The sequence below is a fragment of the Megalopta genalis genome, chromosome 3 (assembly GCF_051020955.1).
Source record: "Megalopta genalis isolate 19385.01 chromosome 3, iyMegGena1_principal, whole genome shotgun sequence".
NCBI lineage: Eukaryota > Metazoa > Arthropoda > Insecta > Hymenoptera > Halictidae > Megalopta > Megalopta genalis.
Window position 1 is genome coordinate 33,800,688 of NC_135015.1, and position 20,958 is coordinate 33,821,645.

The window sequence follows — 20,958 nt, forward strand, 5'->3', positions numbered from 1 at the left end:
TAAAACGGACATTTCCAGCTTTAATTTGAACTAATTTGCACTTTAAAACCCAAGGAAATAGAACTTAAAATCGATGTGAACTTTCACTCTGAAATCGAGTCATTTTTCTCCGACGAGATTTTTCAACTTTTTGACAATGCTTCGAATTTAATATTGTTTTTATCGATCTTTTGTGCACACCTATTTTTATCAAAATTAATTTAATAATCATTATAGTTTATTAAATTAATTAAATTTGGAAAATAATTTTAAATTAAAATTTTAAGATGTATCTTTTGATCTCCTTAATAAAATTAGTGTTAAACGCTCGAATGTTCGAAAATGTTCACAGATATATATTTTTTAAATGTTTTTGAAAAGTAAAATGAATTAAAAAATGGAACTCAACGCACTCTTTATTTAGTTAATGAAACTTAAAGAAGTAAAATGTCGGCAGTTTATTGCGCGGATTAATATAGCATTATATACCATTAATAACCTTGTACTATTATATGTACCATTATCTTTTGATCGTTCAAGAACAGCAATGAATCATTCAGCAATGACGTAATCCCTGTACTTACCTCCGAAGGATTGCTATTCGAATTCATGGACAAAAGTGTTTGGTTATGTTCGCCAGGTAGGAGGCTCGAATGCACGTAATCTGACATTTCTGTCAAGATAGCGAGGAAATGGGCTTGTTCGGAAAATCTCAAGAAAAAAATCCGAAGGAAATGGTTAGATATGATTTGCGATAAATTCTTGATGTTTATTATACGAATTGTTATTTTAGGTTCAAGAATGGACTCACAAATTGAGGAAGGAGGGTTATCAGTTAGACAGACAGGTTAGAGGTGAGGTGCTCCAAAATCATAATAAACTATAGCATGGCATTGATAACTATATTTAAAGTTTCACAGAAAAGTTTCTATAGCACTGATTGTAAATAACTGTGTTTGCACATAGCAATTCAACGTGAAGAAGAGAAAGTGAAACGTTCTCTGAAAGATGCAGCAAAAAAGGGAGACAAAGATGTGTGCAAGATCCTTGCTAAGGAGATCATACGAGCACGTAAAGCTTGCAATAAGATTTATACCTCGAAAGCACATCTGAACTCTGTGTCCCTGCAAATGAAAAATCAATTAGCAACGATCAGAGTTGCAGGCTCTGTTTCAAAGTCCACGGAGGTGATGCAAGCGATGCAGTCACTAGTCAGAGTGCCAGAAGTGGCAGCCACAATGAGAGAATTATCTAAAGAAATGATGAAAGCTGGTATCATTGAAGAAATGTTAGATGAGACTATGGACTCTATTGAAGATGCTGACGATGTAGAAGATGAAGCGGATGAGGAAGTAGACAAAGTAATATCTATTTATGTGTATCTAAATATATTGCAGCTGTTTTGATTAGAATTTGATAATGGAGCAACATTAATAAATTGTTTCAGATTCTATGGGAAGTAACAGCAGGCCAACTAGGCACAGCACCTGCTGTAGTCACAGAAAATCCAGGATCTGTAGTAGCGTCCACATCCACGGAAGAAGAAGGAGAAGTTGCGGACGATGAGCTTGAAGAAATGAAAATGAGACTACAGAGTTTACGTAGTTAGCTGTAATATTGTAAATATTTAATCCACATTGACTTTCCGTGTTAAGTCAGCTCGCACTTACCGAGAATATGCGTACGCAACATGCAAATTCAGTAAATAAATGCCTCATATTTTCATATTTCTGAGAAACGTTTAAGTATTATAAAAATAAATTAAATATTTTCATTTTTCTGTACAGTTTTTTATCAGGCTTTTGTAATCTATTATGAACTCTTTAAAAATACTGCTGCATCTTAACACAGATTAAGAGAAGCTGGCTTCTTAGTTGTATTATATTTGAACACATCCACACACACACACACACACACACACACACAGAGCTTAATTTAATGATAATTGCAAGTTCTTGTATTACTATGTATTATACATAAACTATGAGTTCGATTGTTATTAGCGTCGCGTCTATTTACACCTTCTACTTATCGCTTAGAGTTATAAATTATTGTATGCGTATTTTGCTCGATTCAGATGTTTTCTTCCTTCAATAATTTTTTATTGGTCTATGTCAAAAAAGCGAGATTTATAATATGCGTGAAGAATCATGCACTCTAAATCTGAAAATTGTATAGAGCATCCGCTTGGCATATTGTGCAAATGTGCAGAGTACCAAAGCGTGATTAAAAAATTTAGATCTTGTAACATTGGTACATGGAATCCATTATTACCGAAGATAAACATCGGTAAAAAAACTGAAACATATGTATATCATGTTTGCAATAAATAAAAATATTTTAACGCGATCGATTTATTATAGAACCAATTGCTTCAGCAGAAGTTTCATGGATAAACAATCATATGAAAGTGGACAAAGATGTAACGAAGCCTATAATTAAGTATACTCGAGAGAAATTAAATATTACTGCGAGCAATGTAGCCAAAGTATGGTTACCCATATCACAAGATGCAATTTCTTTAAAATCTATAAAGATATCTTGGAAATTATGGAAATAATTCAGATACCTGTTTTAAAAATTTGAAATATATTAAATACTGAATATTGTACATTTAAAAAAAGCATTTGAATTGACGAGGAATTTATGTTTAAACAAATTATTGTTATCTTGCACTTCAAGCTTCCATAAAGCCTTATCATACAATAAACCTTTTTTACATGCTTTCCCTGCAACATAATCTTTATAGTCCCATTGTTTGCGTTAGTTTATATATATACATACAAATAGTCGCTTAAAAATATACATAGTAAAATGATATCTTCCCAATAAAAACTTCAGAGGATTAACGAGATGAACAACATGTTTTAAATTCACACGTGGAGAGCAACTGGAAGGGTTTCTTTGGTTCTCTCAATTTTTGCAACAGTGCAATATATCTTAAGTTCTCAAAATGTACATCTCAACAGTTAGATAAAACAAATGACATAAAAATGGTTGAAGAACTTATGTACAAACATCATTTGTACTCTACAAAACCTTCTCTTTAATCTAGCATTATTATCATACCTATCACCATCCTGTTATAAATATATAATAAAAATAATATATCTTAACTATTAGTATTTAAAGACTATGTATTCAATTATTTTTAAATGTACAAGAAATCTGTATATGTGCATATATGTAAAATGTTTTGCTTTCAAGTATAATTCCTTCAAAATACTATCATTTGTTTATACCTAAAGAAATTTACAATTGATCGATGACCATGTTAACGATCGAGAGTTTTATCTGTGCTCTAGCTTTTCTGGGTAGTCTGTGTGTGTACGGTGCAAGTTTGCGCAAAAAATATTTGACTTCACTCCTAATAGGAATTATTGTTCTACGCAATGTCCCTGACTCCTTTTTGCATGGTACTGGTTTCTCTTCTTTTGGGGTCAAACATTCCACTTCCTCAAAGTCTTGGTAAATGTGATCTTCTTTTACATTGTCTGCTTCTTCATCCAATACTTCCAATGAATGTGGTAAAATGACTTCTTCGTGCACTTCCAACTCTTCTGCACTTATTTTATCTTCTGTTTCCTCAGGTGAGATTGATAGAAATTCAACTAAATTCTTTTCTGCTTCCTGTTTCATTGTAGGTAACACAACTGACGTTCCTCCATTATTTATCCACACCTGATGCCTTGTATTAATTTCATTGGAGGTAGCAGGAATATAAGTGTTCTTCGTTTTGGATTGTTTCTTGATCAATTTAACTGGTTTCGGTTGCTCTTGCTCAGGAAGATTAATTTTAAATAACAAGCCTGGAGGAATGCTGGATAAACTGTGCACTGGGATAGGAGCACCTAAGTTTGATATGTCCCCAGTAAATGGCAAGATTACTTTCTTTATATTTCCCTGTATATTGTTTGTAATATTTGATGCTACATTGTTGGCTATCGTAATCGGTTGAATTTGATCCGTAAATTGAATCTTCCAATTAGAATTTGGTGGAAGTGGCAACTTCCTTATCACACGATTCTCAATATTATTAGGATCTGGTATTGGAATGTTGATAAGCGTCGGCCTTTTAGATTTACCACGTTTCTTGGCGAGAGGAGTAGGCTTATTATCTACCTTTGGTTTCTTACTAGATACTAATGGTCTTGTGAACCCTTGTCTTTTAATTCCCTTAGCATTATTGGTACTATTAGAGTTATCTACAGTCTCCTGTTTCTCTATAATTTTTTCAGTAGAATTGACAGAATTTACTTCTGATATATCTTTTATAGTAGGAACTGCATCACATGGTCCTACTTTGTGGAAGCTTTGCCCTGTTTGGAAATGTTTAGAACAAAGTACTAGTTTCCTTATCTGATTAGGAGACATTTTCAAGAGATCCTCTCTACCCAGAAACTGGCACCACCTCAAACATCTGCCAATCTCATATGCAGGAAAAGGATGAAACTTATACCTCTCCAGTTTGTTTCTAGGATCAGACCTCATTCTACCACATGCAGCACATGCTTGGCTCTCTAAAACAACTGGTGGCAGGGGATCTAATTTTTTTGGTTTCTCATAATTCTTTGATTCAGATACAAACTCCATAATATATTGTTCAGATCCATCCAACTGATCGGTATTACGGATATTAGGAACAGCATTGTCTATCAACCTGTTTTTGTAACCAGACATGAATTGAGAATCATCAAAGTGTTTTGAACAAATATAACAGTACAAAATCTCCTTCCTGGTCAATCTATAATATGAATCAACTCCAACAAAATCAAGCCATTTCAAACAACGAAACTCCTCTCCAGGAAAATGATGGAAGGTTGCACCATCATAATCCACACTTGGTGGATCAAGACGGGAACGACCACAGAGTACACATGTTATGTTATACAAGCTTTGTTTAGGATCATAGATAGAAGGTATAGCATTACTATTTAGTCTGTCAAAGAACTCGTTTAGGAAATCCTTTTTTTGGAAGTGCTTGGAGCAGACCATTCGTTGGAGCAACTGCTTTTTGGTAAATTTGTATAGATCCTCGCGGCAGCAAAACTCCAGCCACTTTCTGCACCTAGCTTCATCATTCACGGGAAACCCGAAAAACATGTAATCCTCTTCCCTATTATTGGGATTCATGCGTGAACGGCCGCACACAACACATGGGTGTGGCATTTTTTTTTATCGCTTTTTTATTTTCGTGTTTTCGTCAAATGAAAAATATCATCCTGACATACACACGCAACGATGGAGGTTATTTCCGAGTCAAAGAATTTTTCTGACGTTTGTCACTAGGAAAGTTCTCATGCCAAACGATCCTTAGATGATCTTTTCATAATCTTTCTGCAGGCGATAGGATTTCAGGGTACTCGTGCAATAAAATTCAATGATAAAACACAACGACCCCTTCATTCTTTTTGATCCTTTGCATGCGACGAAATTCCAATGTTTTCATGAAACGTAACGTTTCTGAACAAGGGCGAGAGATCAAGATTCGGTTGAGACACTTTTAATCTGAAAGGAAACGCTGTAAGGTCACTTTCTTCACGCTTTATTGCACTTGTTGCGCTTTCTTCGTGATTACGAAGAGGTTATGTTACTCGTCACAGCGTCTTCTCACCTAACCTTTCGTGAAACGCACCCTCAAGTTGGCAGTCCACTGACTAACCTAACGTTACATGAAGGGTAAACTGACTGACTGACTCACTGACTGTCAAAGTTGGTTAAAGTCAGTCAAAGAAGCCCAGCTGTGACAAGAAAAATACTCAAGATGGCAGAAAATTCTAGCAATCCGTATGACATTAATGGACAGCACTTTAATCCCGATATGTACTTCCAAAAAATGTTGAAAGTAAGCTGAAGACTCTCTTATAATTATAGCAATACATTGTTACTATATTTTTGCTCCAACAGGAATGTACATTGAAACAAATTATGGATCATGAGTCGGAAATCATAAGAAACACACAAACATTGCACTCGGATATGCAGACACTCGTATATGAGAATTATAATAAATTTATATCTGCCACAGACACTATTAGAAAGGTAAACAACTCAGATAATGTATACAGCATTGGTTACTTAATTTACAGAATGTTCTTTTTTAATGTAGATGAAGACTGATTTCAAAGAAATGGAAGAGAGCATGGATATGCTAGCAAAAAATATGGACAGTATCACATCTTTTTCGGAACAAATTTCATCAACTCTTCAAGGCACTAGACAGCAAATTGCCAAATTATCTTCCGTTCATGCCCTCTTAAAAAAGTTACAATTCCTCTTTAATTTGCCTGGCAATTTGAAAGATGACATGAATGAAGAAAATTACGATCAGGTTTATATTTTTTCCTATACTGTAAGATCAATCATGTGGCTTTTTGGTTGAACTTTGTCTTTTCTATTCTTTCAGGCGGTACAGGATTACATCCATGCACAGCGCGTATTAAATCAGTATGGTAACTTACCTTCTTTTCAAGGAATACAAAAAGATTGTGAAGATATTTTAGAAGAGCTCAAGTCAAGATTGAGAAATCAATTTTACAAGAGAAATGCGTCGACGAAGGCTTTAGCGGAGAACGTAAATCTTCTGTTGCAGTTAAAGGAACCAGCTGATTCCCTATGCACTGAATTTTTAATGCATGCAGATGAAAGATTGACACAGCAATTAGACAATCTAAAAGATATGTACGAGAATGATATTACAGAGTTTGTAGACATGGCTAGTTCTGGATTCCTCAGTGATCTGTGCCTTGTTGTTGGATCCTACAATGATCTCTTCGTGTACAGACTACCGTCCGAGGACAATGAGCTTTCAGATGACTTTGAAATAAAAGCTATCGCGCATCTGAATAATTTCATTATGAAAAACATGATGAAGTATTTTGATCTAATCGGTAAAAGAGTAGAACACGTGTCTGACACAGCAGTTTTAGTTAAAGCCTTGGATAAATTTCACAGAAGACTGCAAGCTGTGAATATGCTGTGCAAAGAAACAGATTTTGCAAGGTAACAGCCAGAAGCTGAATAAAGCCAAATAAAGATCTAGAAAATCATGGAACATATTTTCTTTGTTATCAGGATAGGAACAGATATCGTGGTTAGTGCAGGTAGAAGACAATGTCGCAATCATCTAGACAATTTGAAGCAACATTTGTGCGAGGGACTTGGTAAAGTAAGGCAAACAGTAGCAACTAAAGTCTCCCAGGACGAAGATGGTAATCTGGCTGAGCTACAGGCCTTGCTTGTTATGCCCACCATAGAAAAAGTCAAAGGAGTTTTACAAGACTTATTGGTACGTTTTCTAGCCACACTCAACAACAACACAATTGTCCAACATATTAAAATAAAATTGAATTTCAGGTGTTTCTGCAACCAGACTTGTCCTTCAGCTCCAAAACGCAGTTCCTCCACAACTTCTGCGTGGACGAGGTCAGGGAAAGCTTAATAGTAGGATTTCTACACCATTTAATGGCGACAGCAAGTGGATTCTGTGCTGGTTCCGACGTTCCCAAATGTCCACCCACCCTTCTACTTCTATTGAGTAAAATGTGTGTCGAATACAAAGAAAATAACGTGAAATACTTGGTAAGGAGCAACAGGTTTGAACCAACGACCGCAAACCTATGAAACTATACTAATACTCTACTTTCAGCTCTCTACAACCGATGATCTGTTCAACATTGACCAATACACTTGTTCTGGAAACATAATTACAACAGACTCAGAATTATGCGAGAAGTTCCAGGAAGCTGCACAAAACTTATTGAACCATTACGTTCGCATTCAAGGATTGGCGGTGTCGCGACTGATAAGGAAGTCGGTGGAAACCAGAGATTGGTTGCACACTATCGAGCCAAGAACTGTAAGACCCGTGATGAAGAGGATAGTGGAGGATGTGACGGTAATCGACTCTCAGGTTGCCGTTTTGTACGACGACCAGGATGGTCAAGTCGACAGGAGCAGCGACAGCAGCAGAAAAGCACATAGGTATTATAGGTAAACCAAGATCTCTCCTGTAACGTCGCGTGATTATAAAAATACAGGGACTTTAGAGAGTAATGGGAGCTAGTTTGTCTCCTATCTCATTGGCTTTCCTCGTTACCGTTTAGCGATTGGCTGCTTCATGAAATTAGTGGGGACAGACACGCGACGTTAAGGGGGTCATGGAAACCGTGTCATCTCTCTGCTAACCGTGGGACTGAATTTCCAGCGTGAGCGTGTCGAGACGTCATTATAGGACCAGTTTATCATCCTACACGCCCAGCCACATAGACTCTTCGTTGGCCAGCAATATTCATAAATTGTTCTCCGAACGGATCGAGATCTTCTCGTCGGTCCAGTTCAACAAGACCTCCATTCTCACCGGGATCATCAAGATCAGTTTAAAGGTGAAATACTTTTAGCAGACACAGTACCGGGTAATAGAGACAGGTGCTGTCGGCCGGCCACAATGATAAAATAGCACGGCCATTATCCACTTTGCACGACGCGAGGATACCTTGTTCTCTCGCGTTGCGTATCGTTGCATACTGCGCAACACGAGGCCACGCTACCGAGAACTGATCGCCGGGCCCAATAAAAAGATAGACCCTTTGTATTTATAGACATTCCTAGAATGCGTCAGATTACGGACGTTCAGCAAGTACGGGCTGCAACAGATCCAGGTCGATACCCATTACCTACAACAGTACTTGTGGAGATTTGTCTTCGACGAGGAGTGAGTTTCTTTCTAATTAAGTCGCTCTTAATTCCAGTAAACATAATTTGATTCATATATGAATCAAGTTTCAGTTAATATAAAGCCAAACAATCATTTTTCCAAGACTAATAAATTTTTTAAATGGTCCTGATAGCAGGTTCAGTTTAGAGGAATGATAGTGATAAATACAATTTTTGTTTGAAGCGTGATGCACCGGTTGCTGGGCGAGATACTGGGAAGTGCAATGCACAGATGTTTGGATCCTGTGTTAATGGATCCTAATGTCGTCGAAGTTATTTGCGAAAGAGGATGAATAGCCAAGAGGACAGTACTATAAGCGTCGAGAGCTCAATTGTCGCTCCACTGTACAGTCTTTTCTAGTATCGTATTGTTCTTTGTTATTTATAGAAATAAGCGAATACTATCACACGATTATCAACCATATACATTATTCTTGTACATATTTCGTACGTGGAAATTTCACGGGGAACGCTGTACATTCCACGAATAAATCTAATGGCGAACCATGAACTGTGGCCAGGTCTTTTTCTCTGTCCTCAGACCTAATTAATTTCTCTATCCTTTTATTTGTTTCGTGAGCGATCGCCCACGCCTGAACACGTCGAAGCCGCTAACACGCGAATAGCACGACATGTTGTTTTCTGTCCTCTCTTCCCTTCCTCATTGATTCGTCTCCTTTTCTTCGGTCTCCCCACCCTCATCCCGGATAAAATAAACTCATCAAAGTCTTTAGTACGCTATAAGAAGCCCAGGGTCAAATGATTCTAATAAGTCTTAATTCTCTGCTACATTCTGCGCTTTTGAACCTTATTATAGCGTAAATCTCATCGATCACTTTTCTTTCCTTATTCCCGCACACCTCTCGTTTTCTAATTCAATCACTTTTCCTCAATTTTAACCAGCCGTAGAAATATCAAATTCTGACTCTTTTAAATCTGGGCAAATAATTACTTGGCTAATCCGTGAGTCACGTTAAGTAGCTTCTAAGTGAAATCAAAATCATGGAGTCTTTTTAAGAAGCATTTCTTAATGAATCGTTCTAGACGAGCTTCACTCGTAAAGCAACATAAACTGTTAGAATTTCGTGCAAACGCGTCGTAAAAACGATAAACCTGAACTCATTTTAAAGCTCGAAGCCTCTGCCATCGCGACTCATCATTAATTTCTCCATAACATGCTTTCGCATAATATAGCAAGCGGGAACGTCTCCAAAAATATTATCGTAGTTTTCAAGACTGTTGCTTAAGAGGAAAATAGAAATAAATAGAACTGATTGAATGGTCGATGGTTCACCGGTCGCGTACGCGACGCACAAATGTGCAAAGAATAAATGGGACAAGAGCTTATAACGTATATGGGGTTCTGCCGTACCCCCTTGGCAGTGGCTCGAGTTAATTCGAACTTCCTCTCGTTGGATGAGATTCATTCTCCGAGTATCCGGCGTGGGCCTACGCACAGCATTCTACCCAATTTAATAAACTCTTCTAAATTACTCGGGCCGGGGCCGCGGCCGTTCCCTCGTTCAATCATGAATTTTCTCTGGAAATCCATGGAAAATCCGCTGAATTTTCCCTCGGCCGGATTAAATCCCGTCGGCGTCCCCGAGGCCATCGTCGGCAAGCCTCGAGGAACAGTTTACATTTATATTTACATTTACATTCACAGCTCGCCAGCCGCGACAGACAATTTTTCCTTCGATCGTGTCTCGGTCTCGCAGGAAACCGAAAAACACAATGCGAAACCTTCTGCGACCATGCATGTGGAACAACTAGACAAACGTAGATCCCTCGATCGACCGCGGATCGATATCATTGCCGATGCGACATATGTGGCACACATGATCACGGAAAACACCTGTGCACGTGCGACTTCCGTACGAGAGGCTGCATTCTCGACACACCAGTGTCCATTCCAGCTTAAAACTGCCGTACAGACGTTAGCCATGCAAGGAACCGTGTTGTTACTGTGTCTAGAGACGTTCTTTTGAAACGTTTCGATATCAGAGAGACTATACAGCTGCTAATTCGGACTATCGGACGAAGATCGTTGGCAAACTCTGTGGAACATATGGTCTCAAACAACGTGAGTTTACAACCTCGACTGCAATCTCGCATCATAAAGTGTTTTACAGCGTGGAAATTCGTTTCTAGTTCGTGGAACACCCGGTGAACATTTTAATGAACATTGAAAATGTCCTTTCCAAATAATTTGCAATAAAGTGTTCGACTTTGTTAGTTATTTACGTAAACAGCCGCCATTGTTGCGGAACAGCGTAATCTTTCATAACGGCGTAATGAAAGAAGGAATTAAACCAGGGAACGTTGTAGATCGAGGAACACACGGTTGAATAGGAATGACGAGTGGTTGCGTCTTCTACGGTTAACAGGTTGAGCCTCGGAGGAGTATGGGGATCCTAATCGATGCACAATGGATCGTCAGCGACGGGATGCCGCGGACGGCAACAGGGATTGTGTCCTAATAAAAGGTGGGTGAGCGCCCATTGCCTCGAGTTGCGTTCGGAAAAAATGGACAAAATGGGCCCGCATGAGAAAATCCGGCGAGGGATCCATGCTGGATAATCATCGTCACGAAATAACCATGTTATTCGAAAGTGCGAGCCGTTTGGGCAGAGCACATTCGGCGGGATACGGGCGCGCACCGCGTGCACGCGTTAATCAGCCTGCTCTTCTGTCCTCTCTCCTCTGTCCTCCTCGTTTCTCCTCGTCAATTTGCACGACGGACCTATTCACGGGTCCTTCGACCAATTATTCGTCCGGCGACATTGTTTCCACTCGACTATGCTCGCCCCCGTGTACCATAATCGTGTCGAACCGATCGAAAAACTCGCACGGAAGCCGATGATTCACCCGGTGATGAGCGCATTGTTTAGTCTGATAAATCTGTTTGAGGAACTCTCTGCCCTGCCGGCTCCTTGCCCGCTAGGTTTGCACAAGTCGATCCCGTTCGCTTGTGTAAGTATCTAGAATCTAGACTGCGCGGGACAAATTTATGGTTTCGCTGATTGAATCAGGAAAAACCGGGCCGAGATACGGTTTCGCTGATAACAAGGTCCAACTAATTGTTTTTGCATCACCCTCGGGTGTTCAGAAGCTTGATTTAATTCAGATTCCATGTTTTTGATTCGATTGAGAAGAGATTTTAATTTAAAGAAGATTTTAATTTCAATTTTATTGCTTAGAATGATCCTATGGCCTTTCCCGAATGCAAACGTTCACATTTTTATAATATTATTACACACTGTCTCTTCCGGACTAAGTACTTTGGTCAATTAAAAATGGATGAGTACTTTTATAAACTTTGTCCTTGAATAAGTACTTTTGTAACATCCTGTATAGTCCCAAATTCGTATAAAACGTTTGAAAATGATCTATGCCATTGATTAACGCGTTATTTCCTATGCATTGAGTACTTTTATAAAGTCTGTGTTTGGTGAGCATTTTTATAAAGTTTGTCCTTGAATGGGTAGTTCTGAAACACACTATATACCGCCAAAATCATGTTAAACGTTTAAAAATAATCTGCACAACCGATGAATAAAATTGACGTTATTTCTTTTGCAGATCGAATCGAATCCAGATTTCAAATTTTTGAAGGTATTTGAATTTGTGACCATAACAATAGGCGGCAAATTTAAACGCCTGTTGTTATGATCGCGAATTAGACTATCTTCCCCACAGGTGCCTCGGACCTCGAGACATAGATCGAACGACTAATCTATAAACGCAAGGCTAATTAATAGAAATAAAGTAGGAGATCGCAGAAGAACGAAGCTAGAAACAAATAGACGAAATAAGAGAAAGCAAAACAAGAGAACAATGTTATCCGAAAATTTAGACTTTGGCCTCCACGAGGCGTATATATCTCGGTTCGAATTTGGAGAAACGCAGTCGACCGTCAATTGTCGAAGACGGAAGAGCTCTTGTCGTTAGTGAAACTGTCCGACACTCTCAATTATTGCTAATCTGTTTGCTAAGTAGTAGTGCCGTAGGTGATGAGTTCAAAATTCACCACGGTGCGATTACTTTTCATGCAGAGACGCAAAGACTACGGTGGATATCAGGGGCAAGCTCTGTCCGCGCATATTATATTAATAATTTCGCATTTATTCGATATTTCGAGTAGATTATGTAGTTGTTGTTCATTAAGCATTTGTTACTCACCGATTGTCGAATTATTGTTCAAAGATGGTGGTTTCGCTAGGCGTCTACTTTAAAAGCAGGCTCGTCTGTAACTCGTAATCAACTGGATATTTTCTTAACCAACAAATTCGATCCCGCTACTTGTTATTGTCACTTTAATCGCGTCACTGAAATATAATTCAAATTATTGCCCGCGTCAAACAAATTTTAACTGACAAATTATTGATACTGGTGCGGAAAATCTCACCTTCGAAACTGCAACAGTTAGACCGGAAGGAGAACTTCTCAACCAATCAGCACCATCGGACAAGTGCGCGATTCTCAACTATGTACCACAGGTGTCAAATCAGGATTTGAAAAGGAGCATTTCAAATAATTTCCTCAAAATACCTCATTTTATTCTTATATTTTATGTTTGTTTAAATGTTAATATAATAATAATAATATTAATTCGGTTGTACTACTCTCGAACGTACACTCGGTCACAAAAATCTTCGTACCTGTCAAGCGTCGAATAATTGAATAAAGAATCAAAAGTGTACATTTTTCATTATCATTAATCCACTTGTTATACAAAATTAAGCAAATTCTGGTAATCAGACAACAATTTGCAAGGAAATATAAAGATTGAACCTCTATGACCGAATATATATAACCAACGTTTCTTCAAGCAATGTAGCGTACCATTGCGCACAGAATCTGTAGAATAATGAAAACTGAATCATAGGGGCAACTGACCTAAAAAAGAATACTTCTTATCCGTCCCTTTGTCATCTATAATTTCGTTTACGATGAAGATGAATGAACGAGTGGGCAGTGTGGCGGGCGTTCTTTAGAACCGGAAGTTGTCGAACGATCGAAGCTTTGGTTCTCGCGCATGGAATTTGAACCGAGCGTCGGTTCGCGCGGGCCTTTCGAATTCGGCCGGCTCTGGGGGGGAAGGTTGAAAAGCACTGTCATAGAGGGAATCTAACGGACGATCGTGTCGTTAGCCGCGCGTTTCGATTCGTGCACGAAGGCGAGGCAATAAAGACTCGGGGCCTGCCGGTGAACGGTTTGATAACAAGCGGTGGAAGGCATGCACATGGGAGACGCATATTCCCCGTCGGTTGCCGGACCCATTCAGTGACGCGATTCTTCACTGTCCGGCACTGATTTCAATTGGTAAATTGATTTGGAACGACGTCGCGCGCGCGAGGAAGAGAGAGAGAGCTGAAAAAATAAGAGAAGAGAGAGACAGAGGACAGTTTTCTACGTGACAAGAGATCGGGGGGGAGGGAGCGAAAGAGTGAGAGAAAGAGGCACGGAGAGTATGATGTGCACCGATGACGACAAAGAAGGAGGCACACAGAGAAACGATGGCGGTGGTGGCCAGTGACAGTGCCTCTCTTGCGAACCGTTAATAGGTACTGAACGCTGCTTGAATGCTTAATGCACCGAGCTTCTAGGATTAAATTGACCAATCATTTCCCGCCGCGGCAAGGAGCGGCCAATTACAGTCCTCGTCCGAGTATATTAAGCCAATCAAGAACAGTTTATCGTTCAGTCGTCGGTCTGCCGTCGTGACGCGAGTGTCGTGCGCGTGCGTGCGTGCGTGCCCGCCTCCTCTCCTGCGAACAAAACAATTGAAACATGCTAATATCTCGTGGGACAAGCGAATTGCGTGAAAAGAACCGCGATACACCGATCATTTTCCTCTGTCATCGCGAGTCGATCGTCGATCACGATACGCAACAAGTCGCTGCGATCTCGTTCAGTGATTAGACCCCCGCGGTCTTCTGCTCTAATCGTAAGATTCACGGTAACTGTCTAATTTCCCGAGTGGATCGAATCCGGTCGATCATCAAAAATCGAACAGTATTTTGTCACGCACCACGTGGAACAAAGGACTGTGCACAGGCGGGAGGGAAAACACGTGAATTTATCCGGGAACGCGCACTCGCCGATGCGATTCACAGTTCCGTACGTATCACGGTAACGTTCATTCACTGTCTCGACTATGGTGTTTCGTACTTCAATCCTGAGGGATTAAGTGTCCCTCCCGTCCCCTCGTCGTTGAATCTTTTCATTCATCGGACTGTACCATTAACCTGTTAACCAGGTGATTTTCTGATTGTGAACACTTAACGAATTATAGTTCGTTGAGGAACAGTGAAATTACATCTTTTGTGACGTCAATTCACACGAATTAATTCTATTGAATCTTCCGTTACAGTATTTGTAAGATTATGTCACGATGGACACGAATACAAGAACAATTAGTTTATCTGTTGAACACAAGAATAATTAGTTGAATTACATAGGAAGCAAGAGTTATTTAAATGTGAAGTTTTACGAATTAACTCGTCTTATTTGGTTAACAGGCCAACATCCGTTTCGCTGGTCCCCGCGTTGTCGTTCGGGGAGAGAATAGTGTAGTGTTAACGATCAATTCGAAACAACATTACTCCATCATTCGAAGACCGATAGAAAACAGTGATTCCAAGAAACGTACCGTGTTATTACTTTAATAAGTGCGGAAGAGCGCGTCAATGTCCACTAGTGTCGAATAAAAGCTAAAGGTCATGAGATTTCCTCTGATTGTTCGTAGAGGCCCGGCACATGCACTGCTCGGTCGATAAATATCGCTATTTTTCGGGTCTAGAGACCACTATCGCCGTTATCATTCAGGACAGATAAGTTCCTGAACAAACGGTGCATATTTAATGTCTGTCTATAGATCGGCTTGTTTATAACAGTCTCCCCATTTCTCTAAGAACCATGTTCGCAAACAAGATTAATTCCTAACCAGTGTCTCCGTCGATAAACAGAAAACACACGACAGAATCATTGCGAATGTGTTTTCTCAACAAAGCAAACAAATTAATTCTCCAACTATCCCAATTGTCTCATTATAATTATACATATAAGTTCGATGTGTTAAGGTTAGGTTGAAAACTGTTGCATTAGCAAAGTCATCATCTTCTCATAAATTTCTATTGCATTATAAATTAACATAAATTGTCTACAATTAATTTACGTTGAAAGTTACATTCCATACAGGGATCTCGATATCTATTTTATTTTTTCGCGGGAAACTGCACCATAAATATTAGGACACCCTATATGTAATAGATCCGCGAGTATCTCTCGAACCGGACACTCTCCGTATTGAAACCTCGAGTAACGATCATTGAAAACAATCCAATCGTTGTTACCTCGTTATGACGATCCTTGCTTGTTCAATCTTGTGAGAGCAGGAACAAACGCTACAATCGAAAACGGACATTTCGCTGTTCGCTGGAAAATGTAGCGGGCACATACTAATATGGTTCGACTTTATCTTCACGACTTCTTGACCCTTCGCAGACGATAGCGTGCAGAGACCACGAGTAATTGCCGAGGGAAGCTTGTCTGGTACGAAGTACATTCATACTAACGGTCCTCTGGGCCTTTCATATCGAGGCGACTCATCGATTTCGAAAAACTAGTGAAGTGAGACAATTTTCGTACGCGTTTTTTTTTATTACAGTAAATTCTCTGAAATCGCCCCTCAGCTTATAAACAAAAATGGACAATTTGGGAAGGAGATACGGTTATTTGAGCCTTGCGGATCGTTTTTATAGTTTTTGACAATCAAAAAATTTACTGTAGTTTAAATTTTGCGACACAATGTTTGCACATCAAATTGTGGTCAGACGAACCGTCGAGATATTAAAAACCTTGATTAGAAATTGTCTGTTGTCTACTCTCCGTGTTTCAAAGCCATCATTTTTATTTGAACGATATCCGACTATTTTGAATGCTTAATTAAAATCGACATGTGCTTTATAATTAATTGGTATGGTAACATTGGACCTTTAAAATATAAATTAAGATTCTGTGGAACCCGAAAATTTTCGGTGCCATCGTGTATCAAGGGCCAAATCGGTTTTTGTTGGCCCGGGGGGACGACTATCCCTCGCCGTTTCCAGGAATCCCGTCATCCACCCACAATTTGTGCATCGTTGCCTAATAAGTTGACGAGCTATTTCGCGAACGTCCAGAGGGAGCCGACATTAACAGAAATTAGCTTTAATTGGTCTGCTCCCCCTCTTCCGTCCTCCCTCCCCCGAGCCGATCTCTTGCGTCTTCCCCTTTTCTGCAATTCCCTTCGTCTCTCCCCCGATCTTTTTCCGCTTTGGCCTACCCCCACCCTACGTTTCTCGTCTCACCACCTCTCCCCTATGTCTACTGACAAAGGGGAGCGCACGATGCGTTACGCGCCAATTTTTATTATACTTTGTAGAAAACTGTGGGTAATCGTAATAATAGATCTAATCCAAAACCCTTTATTTTCTTTCACTAACAACTCAAATCTTTTCAGCTCCGATGCTGGAGTCACAAAATTGCAGTAGCGGCCAATTGATCAGAGTTGGAGGAACTTAATTGCCACTTGGTAATTAATACCTTGTTCATGAAAAAATATTTTACTCACATTATCTATAGTGCTTGTTATATTAATTCCAAGCTCAATTTTTCTATTAACAGAATTCCCTTGACGCACGTTTCTACATATTTCTGCTTTCCCATTAACGAGGTACTGAAATGGAATGAAAGTCTTATGAGGATCAATATGCATCATAACTGTAGAATAAGGGGATACGGATTTCGGTGCTCATCGTCAACTTTTTCCTCGGTTCGGCGAAAAAATCCGTCGCCGAAAATGTACGGCTTGCAATGCGTGCAAGCTGTGCGGCAGAAGTCTTCCGCCAGAAGACAGCCACGCGCCTCTTCATGCTCGCAGCATGTCCGCTAATCCGCTTCGACTTAATGCGGCTTTGCATTTTAACGCAGCGTCCGACCTCTTTGTTTGCCACTGACCAGCATATTTTTATCCTCTTTGAAAATTTCTCTGGAGCCTATCTAGCTTTTCTTTTGATTTCAGAAGAGCTCTATCTTAAAAAGCTGTTGCCTCGCGGAACGATGAATACGGGCGCCTCACCAACCGAGAAACATAAACGAGGGACTCGGGTCAGAGAAATCAAAGATTCGATTGTGGCCTCGGCTCCTCCCTATCTCCGGCACTTGCATTTCTGCGAGCGATACTCCTCATCGCACGATTCATCCTCCGTTCTGCTGTGTTTCGTTCGATGAATCGAGTATTAACCCCTCGCTATTAATTGGAGCACACGATAGCATCAGTTTCAATATTGTACAAATACCATCATTGGTAGGCATTGATTCACGATTGAAATTTGTTACTAAAAAATCTACTAATGTAAATCCTCAGCTAAGTGCCGGTAGATAACAGAGATAGAAGTCGTTCTTAATCTCCATTAAAATAATTGTTTATTCCTCAGGCTAAAGGGTTCAACTGATAGCAAGAAAGAACGAGCTAAGTCACATTCCACTGCATCCTATTTTATTTTCCTGTTCCGCTAGGGTAATAGAATTAAATTTCAAGGTCCTAATTTGACAATATTCTATTAATAATCTATAAATCCTAACCCGTTCATAAGTACTAGTGCCGCAGGAGTGGATAGGTTTGGTTAGAAAGTGCCACATCTCCTGCTGCTCAAGTGCTTATCAATGGGTCGGGGCGCGCATCTTTATCACAAAACAGAGAATCCAATCATATAAACAAAACGATTAACGTTCCACACAGATTAAGATCTTTGATCAAGGTGAGCATTATGGCACATAGACAGTGAGAAGGTTGGGAACCACTGATCTAGGGTAATGTAAATTACATCACGTTTATTCAAGGGAACCGGGTTAACGATCGGCATCGGTGAATCCATCGAGCCCGAGATTCGACTGGTGTTGACTCACATGATCAATTTGTTCTTCCGTTTTGCAGCGCGCCGGATAGAGGAGACCAGGCGTAGCCGATCGGCTGTTAGCGATACCAAGGACGAACAACGATAACAGAGTTAACAGAGATTGTCAACAACGAAAGTCCTCGGTTCCCGGCTGCGTCGAGGAGACATGCATTTGGTCCAGATGCGTCGCGCGTCGAAATCCTCTACAGATGCAACAGGTTTCATTGAGGGGCGTCTCTTGAGCTCGAAATTTCTCGGAGTCGGAGAGAGGGAAAGAGAATCGCGCGGGAAGAAAGAACAAGAGAAACGAGAGAGCGCGGTGGGCGACTTTAATGAGTCGTCGAGGTCGCTTCAATGAGTACCACTGTGTGTCATCGCGTCATTATTGCGTGCACATACGTCTGCATGCATGTAGCACCATGTCCGGGCTAATAATTATACCGTGTGTCTTACTATCGACACCGGTACCATGACATATTGCTTTTACGCGCTGCCGTGGCTTTCGTGTTCTCCCATTGTTCCTGGTACGATACGGCACACAAAATTTCTAATCCTCGGTTGGGCGACTACTGATTAAATAATTATTTCGGAGAACACTTTCCGAGTGAGAGTCCGGCAACGAGTAATCCTTATCTGGCAAATAGGCTAACTTAATTGACTTAAGACTTCTGTCCGTTTCGTTGAACGATTACAGTGCACGCAGCCAATGCGTCACGCAATATATCTACTGCCTACAATATTCTTATGTCAATTATCTAATCTCGCGGCAAATTACCAGCGAAACGTGGGCAAGTTGTATTAGGGTTTCCCTACGTTTCCTTAATTCTTTATTAATCGACCGAGGTCGGTTCTTTTCGGAGATACGGCCGTTTCCTCCGCCTGTTGCTAACGAGTAGAAACGTTTTATAGTTCCGCCTCGGTGTCTTCTATATTCGAGCCAATTGTTTTTACTGCTCGGACGATTCGTGATGCCAGAGCGAGCGAAGAGAACGCGCGTACGCTACCAACAAGGGCCCTCATTATACCTCAAAGGAGAATGGGCTCTGTGTAGTGGCGCTGAGTACCCCGATCGATATTTCTTTCTTTGAGGAAGATACGAAACGGCTCCTTTATCGGCGAGCAGACGCTCTGCCCAGGAGAAGACGAGTTTATTTGTCGTTCCTATTTTCTCGTGATTTGTTATTCTAGTCTGTTTTGACTAATGATCACGTAGTAGAAAAGGAAACTTCTTTGCATAGTTAACCCTTTGAACCAATTAGAAATTCTGTGCATCTCGCATTTTACAAGTCTTTGAACAATGTATATAGAATGAGCCATCTAGCAACTCAACAAAGTGCAATAATTATCAAGATATCTTGTAAAGAGTGATTTACGCTGTATGTAATGTGAGAATGATTATTAGATGAACTTCAGATGCAGTTATAGATTAACCAAGATTCTGGGTTCTAAGCGAATTTGATTCGTGTGGCAATTAACTAGCAATGAATAATAGCGTATGATCTGTTTTGTAGGAGTCAAAAATCAAGGAGGCGATGAACGGTTGAGTCTACAGTGAGCAGAAGTGTGATAGATACAGAAATAAATCCTAACCCGTTCCTAAGTACTAGTGCCGCAGGAGTGGTTAGGTTTGGTTAGAAATTGCCACATCTCCTGCTGCTCAAGTGCTTATCAATGGGTCGGGGCGCGCATCTTTATCAAAGAAACGAAAATTGAGAGCATCCCAAAAACTGTGAAAAACACTCGACCTTGTTCATCTACTTGTGTCTATATTATTGTCTTTATTTAATACTTGTGATTGTCTAAATATATTAAATAAAGAATAGAAAGAGAATGTAATAAAACGTTTAATACTATTTTACCTACAAAAAAAAATAGAAAAAATAAGGGTTGGAGGAGCTGGGATTTGAACCCAGGACTTTCAGCATGCGAAGCAGACACTCTACCACTGAGTTACACCCCCATGTGTTTTATCTTCGTTTCAAGTACGGTAGATATGCTTCTGAGGAGGTCTAGGATTTTTTATAATTGGAAGGAACAAAAAAAGAGGATCTTGGAGGAGCTGGGATTTGAACCCAGGACTTTCAGCATGCGAAGCAGACACTCTACCACTGAGTTACACCCCCGGATAGTAATCGAACGTTCAATTTGCGACACACTTCAAGTACGGAAGTGTGTATACAACAAAAAAGAATATTTATTTGCAAAAACCTTTGTTTATTTCAATTAAAACAACTTACTTTTTCATAAATACATTGAGAATAATAGAAATTACGATTGTAAAAGCTTCAGTTATGAACAGACGATTGGAAAAATCATCAAC

The 20,958-nt window shown here is 39.9% G+C and overlaps 4 protein-coding genes, 1 long non-coding RNA gene and 2 other non-coding genes across 9 annotated transcripts; 3 read left to right on the plus strand and 4 right to left on the minus strand.

The window, feature by feature from the left end:
* The first annotated feature begins 412 nt into the window (after positions 1 to 412).
* Vps24 (vacuolar protein sorting 24) lies at positions 413 to 1,978 on the plus strand. The gene is made up of 4 exons (XM_033475153.2): positions 413 to 716; positions 773 to 833; positions 946 to 1,340; positions 1,427 to 1,978. The coding sequence occupies exons 1-4, from the start codon at positions 672 to 674 to the stop codon at positions 1,586 to 1,588; spliced, it is 663 nt and encodes a 220-aa protein (XP_033331044.1). The 5' UTR covers positions 413 to 671; the 3' UTR covers positions 1,589 to 1,978.
* A 151-nt stretch (positions 1,979 to 2,129) lies between these two features.
* On the plus strand, positions 2,130 to 3,204 carry LOC117223043 (uncharacterized). The gene is made up of 2 exons (XM_033475154.2): positions 2,130 to 2,268; positions 2,343 to 3,204. Exons 1-2 carry the CDS (start codon positions 2,130 to 2,132, stop codon positions 2,537 to 2,539), a joined length of 336 nt encoding a protein of 111 aa, XP_033331045.1. The 3' UTR covers positions 2,540 to 3,204.
* Positions 2,548 to 5,599, minus strand: LOC117223041 (uncharacterized). The gene has a single exon (XM_033475152.2). The coding sequence runs from the start codon at positions 5,146 to 5,148 to the stop codon at positions 3,232 to 3,234; it is 1,917 nt and encodes a 638-aa protein (XP_033331043.1). The 5' UTR covers positions 5,149 to 5,599; the 3' UTR covers positions 2,548 to 3,231.
* A 43-nt stretch (positions 5,600 to 5,642) lies between these two features.
* Vps51 (vacuolar protein sorting 51) lies at positions 5,643 to 9,205 on the plus strand. 3 transcript variants are annotated; one of them, XM_033475151.2, is made up of 10 exons: positions 5,643 to 5,824; positions 5,887 to 6,021; positions 6,089 to 6,310; positions 6,386 to 6,981; positions 7,054 to 7,267; positions 7,336 to 7,560; positions 7,628 to 7,962; positions 8,186 to 8,363; positions 8,580 to 8,692; positions 8,879 to 9,205. In XM_033475151.2, exons 1-10 carry the CDS (start codon positions 5,744 to 5,746, stop codon positions 8,985 to 8,987), a joined length of 2,208 nt encoding a protein of 735 aa, XP_033331042.1. In that variant the 5' UTR covers positions 5,643 to 5,743; the 3' UTR covers positions 8,988 to 9,205. The 3 variants fall into 3 exon arrangements, with proteins under 3 accessions (XP_033331042.1, XP_076376795.1, XP_076376797.1); XM_076520680.1 differs by lacking the exons at positions 8,580 to 8,692; positions 8,879 to 9,205 and having other exon boundaries at positions 7,628 to 7,971; positions 8,085 to 8,222; XM_076520682.1 differs by lacking the exons at positions 8,580 to 8,692; positions 8,879 to 9,205 and having other exon boundaries at positions 8,085 to 8,221.
* Positions 9,206 to 12,779: 3,574 nt separating this feature from the next.
* On the minus strand, positions 12,780 to 14,999 carry LOC117223045 (uncharacterized). The gene is made up of 3 exons (XR_004490825.2): positions 13,594 to 14,999; positions 13,103 to 13,355; positions 12,780 to 13,022 (listed from the first exon to the last, which is right to left on the minus strand). It is a non-coding gene; the product is annotated as an uncharacterized LOC117223045 (long non-coding RNA).
* A 5,527-nt stretch (positions 15,000 to 20,526) lies between these two features.
* Positions 20,527 to 20,598, minus strand: TRNAA-CGC (transfer RNA alanine (anticodon CGC)). The gene has a single exon. It is a non-coding gene; the product is annotated as a tRNA-Ala (tRNA).
* Positions 20,599 to 20,689: 91 nt separating this feature from the next.
* On the minus strand, positions 20,690 to 20,761 carry TRNAA-CGC (transfer RNA alanine (anticodon CGC)). Its single transcript has one exon. It is a non-coding gene; the product is annotated as a tRNA-Ala (tRNA).
* Between the last annotated feature and the right edge of the window lie 197 nt (positions 20,762 to 20,958).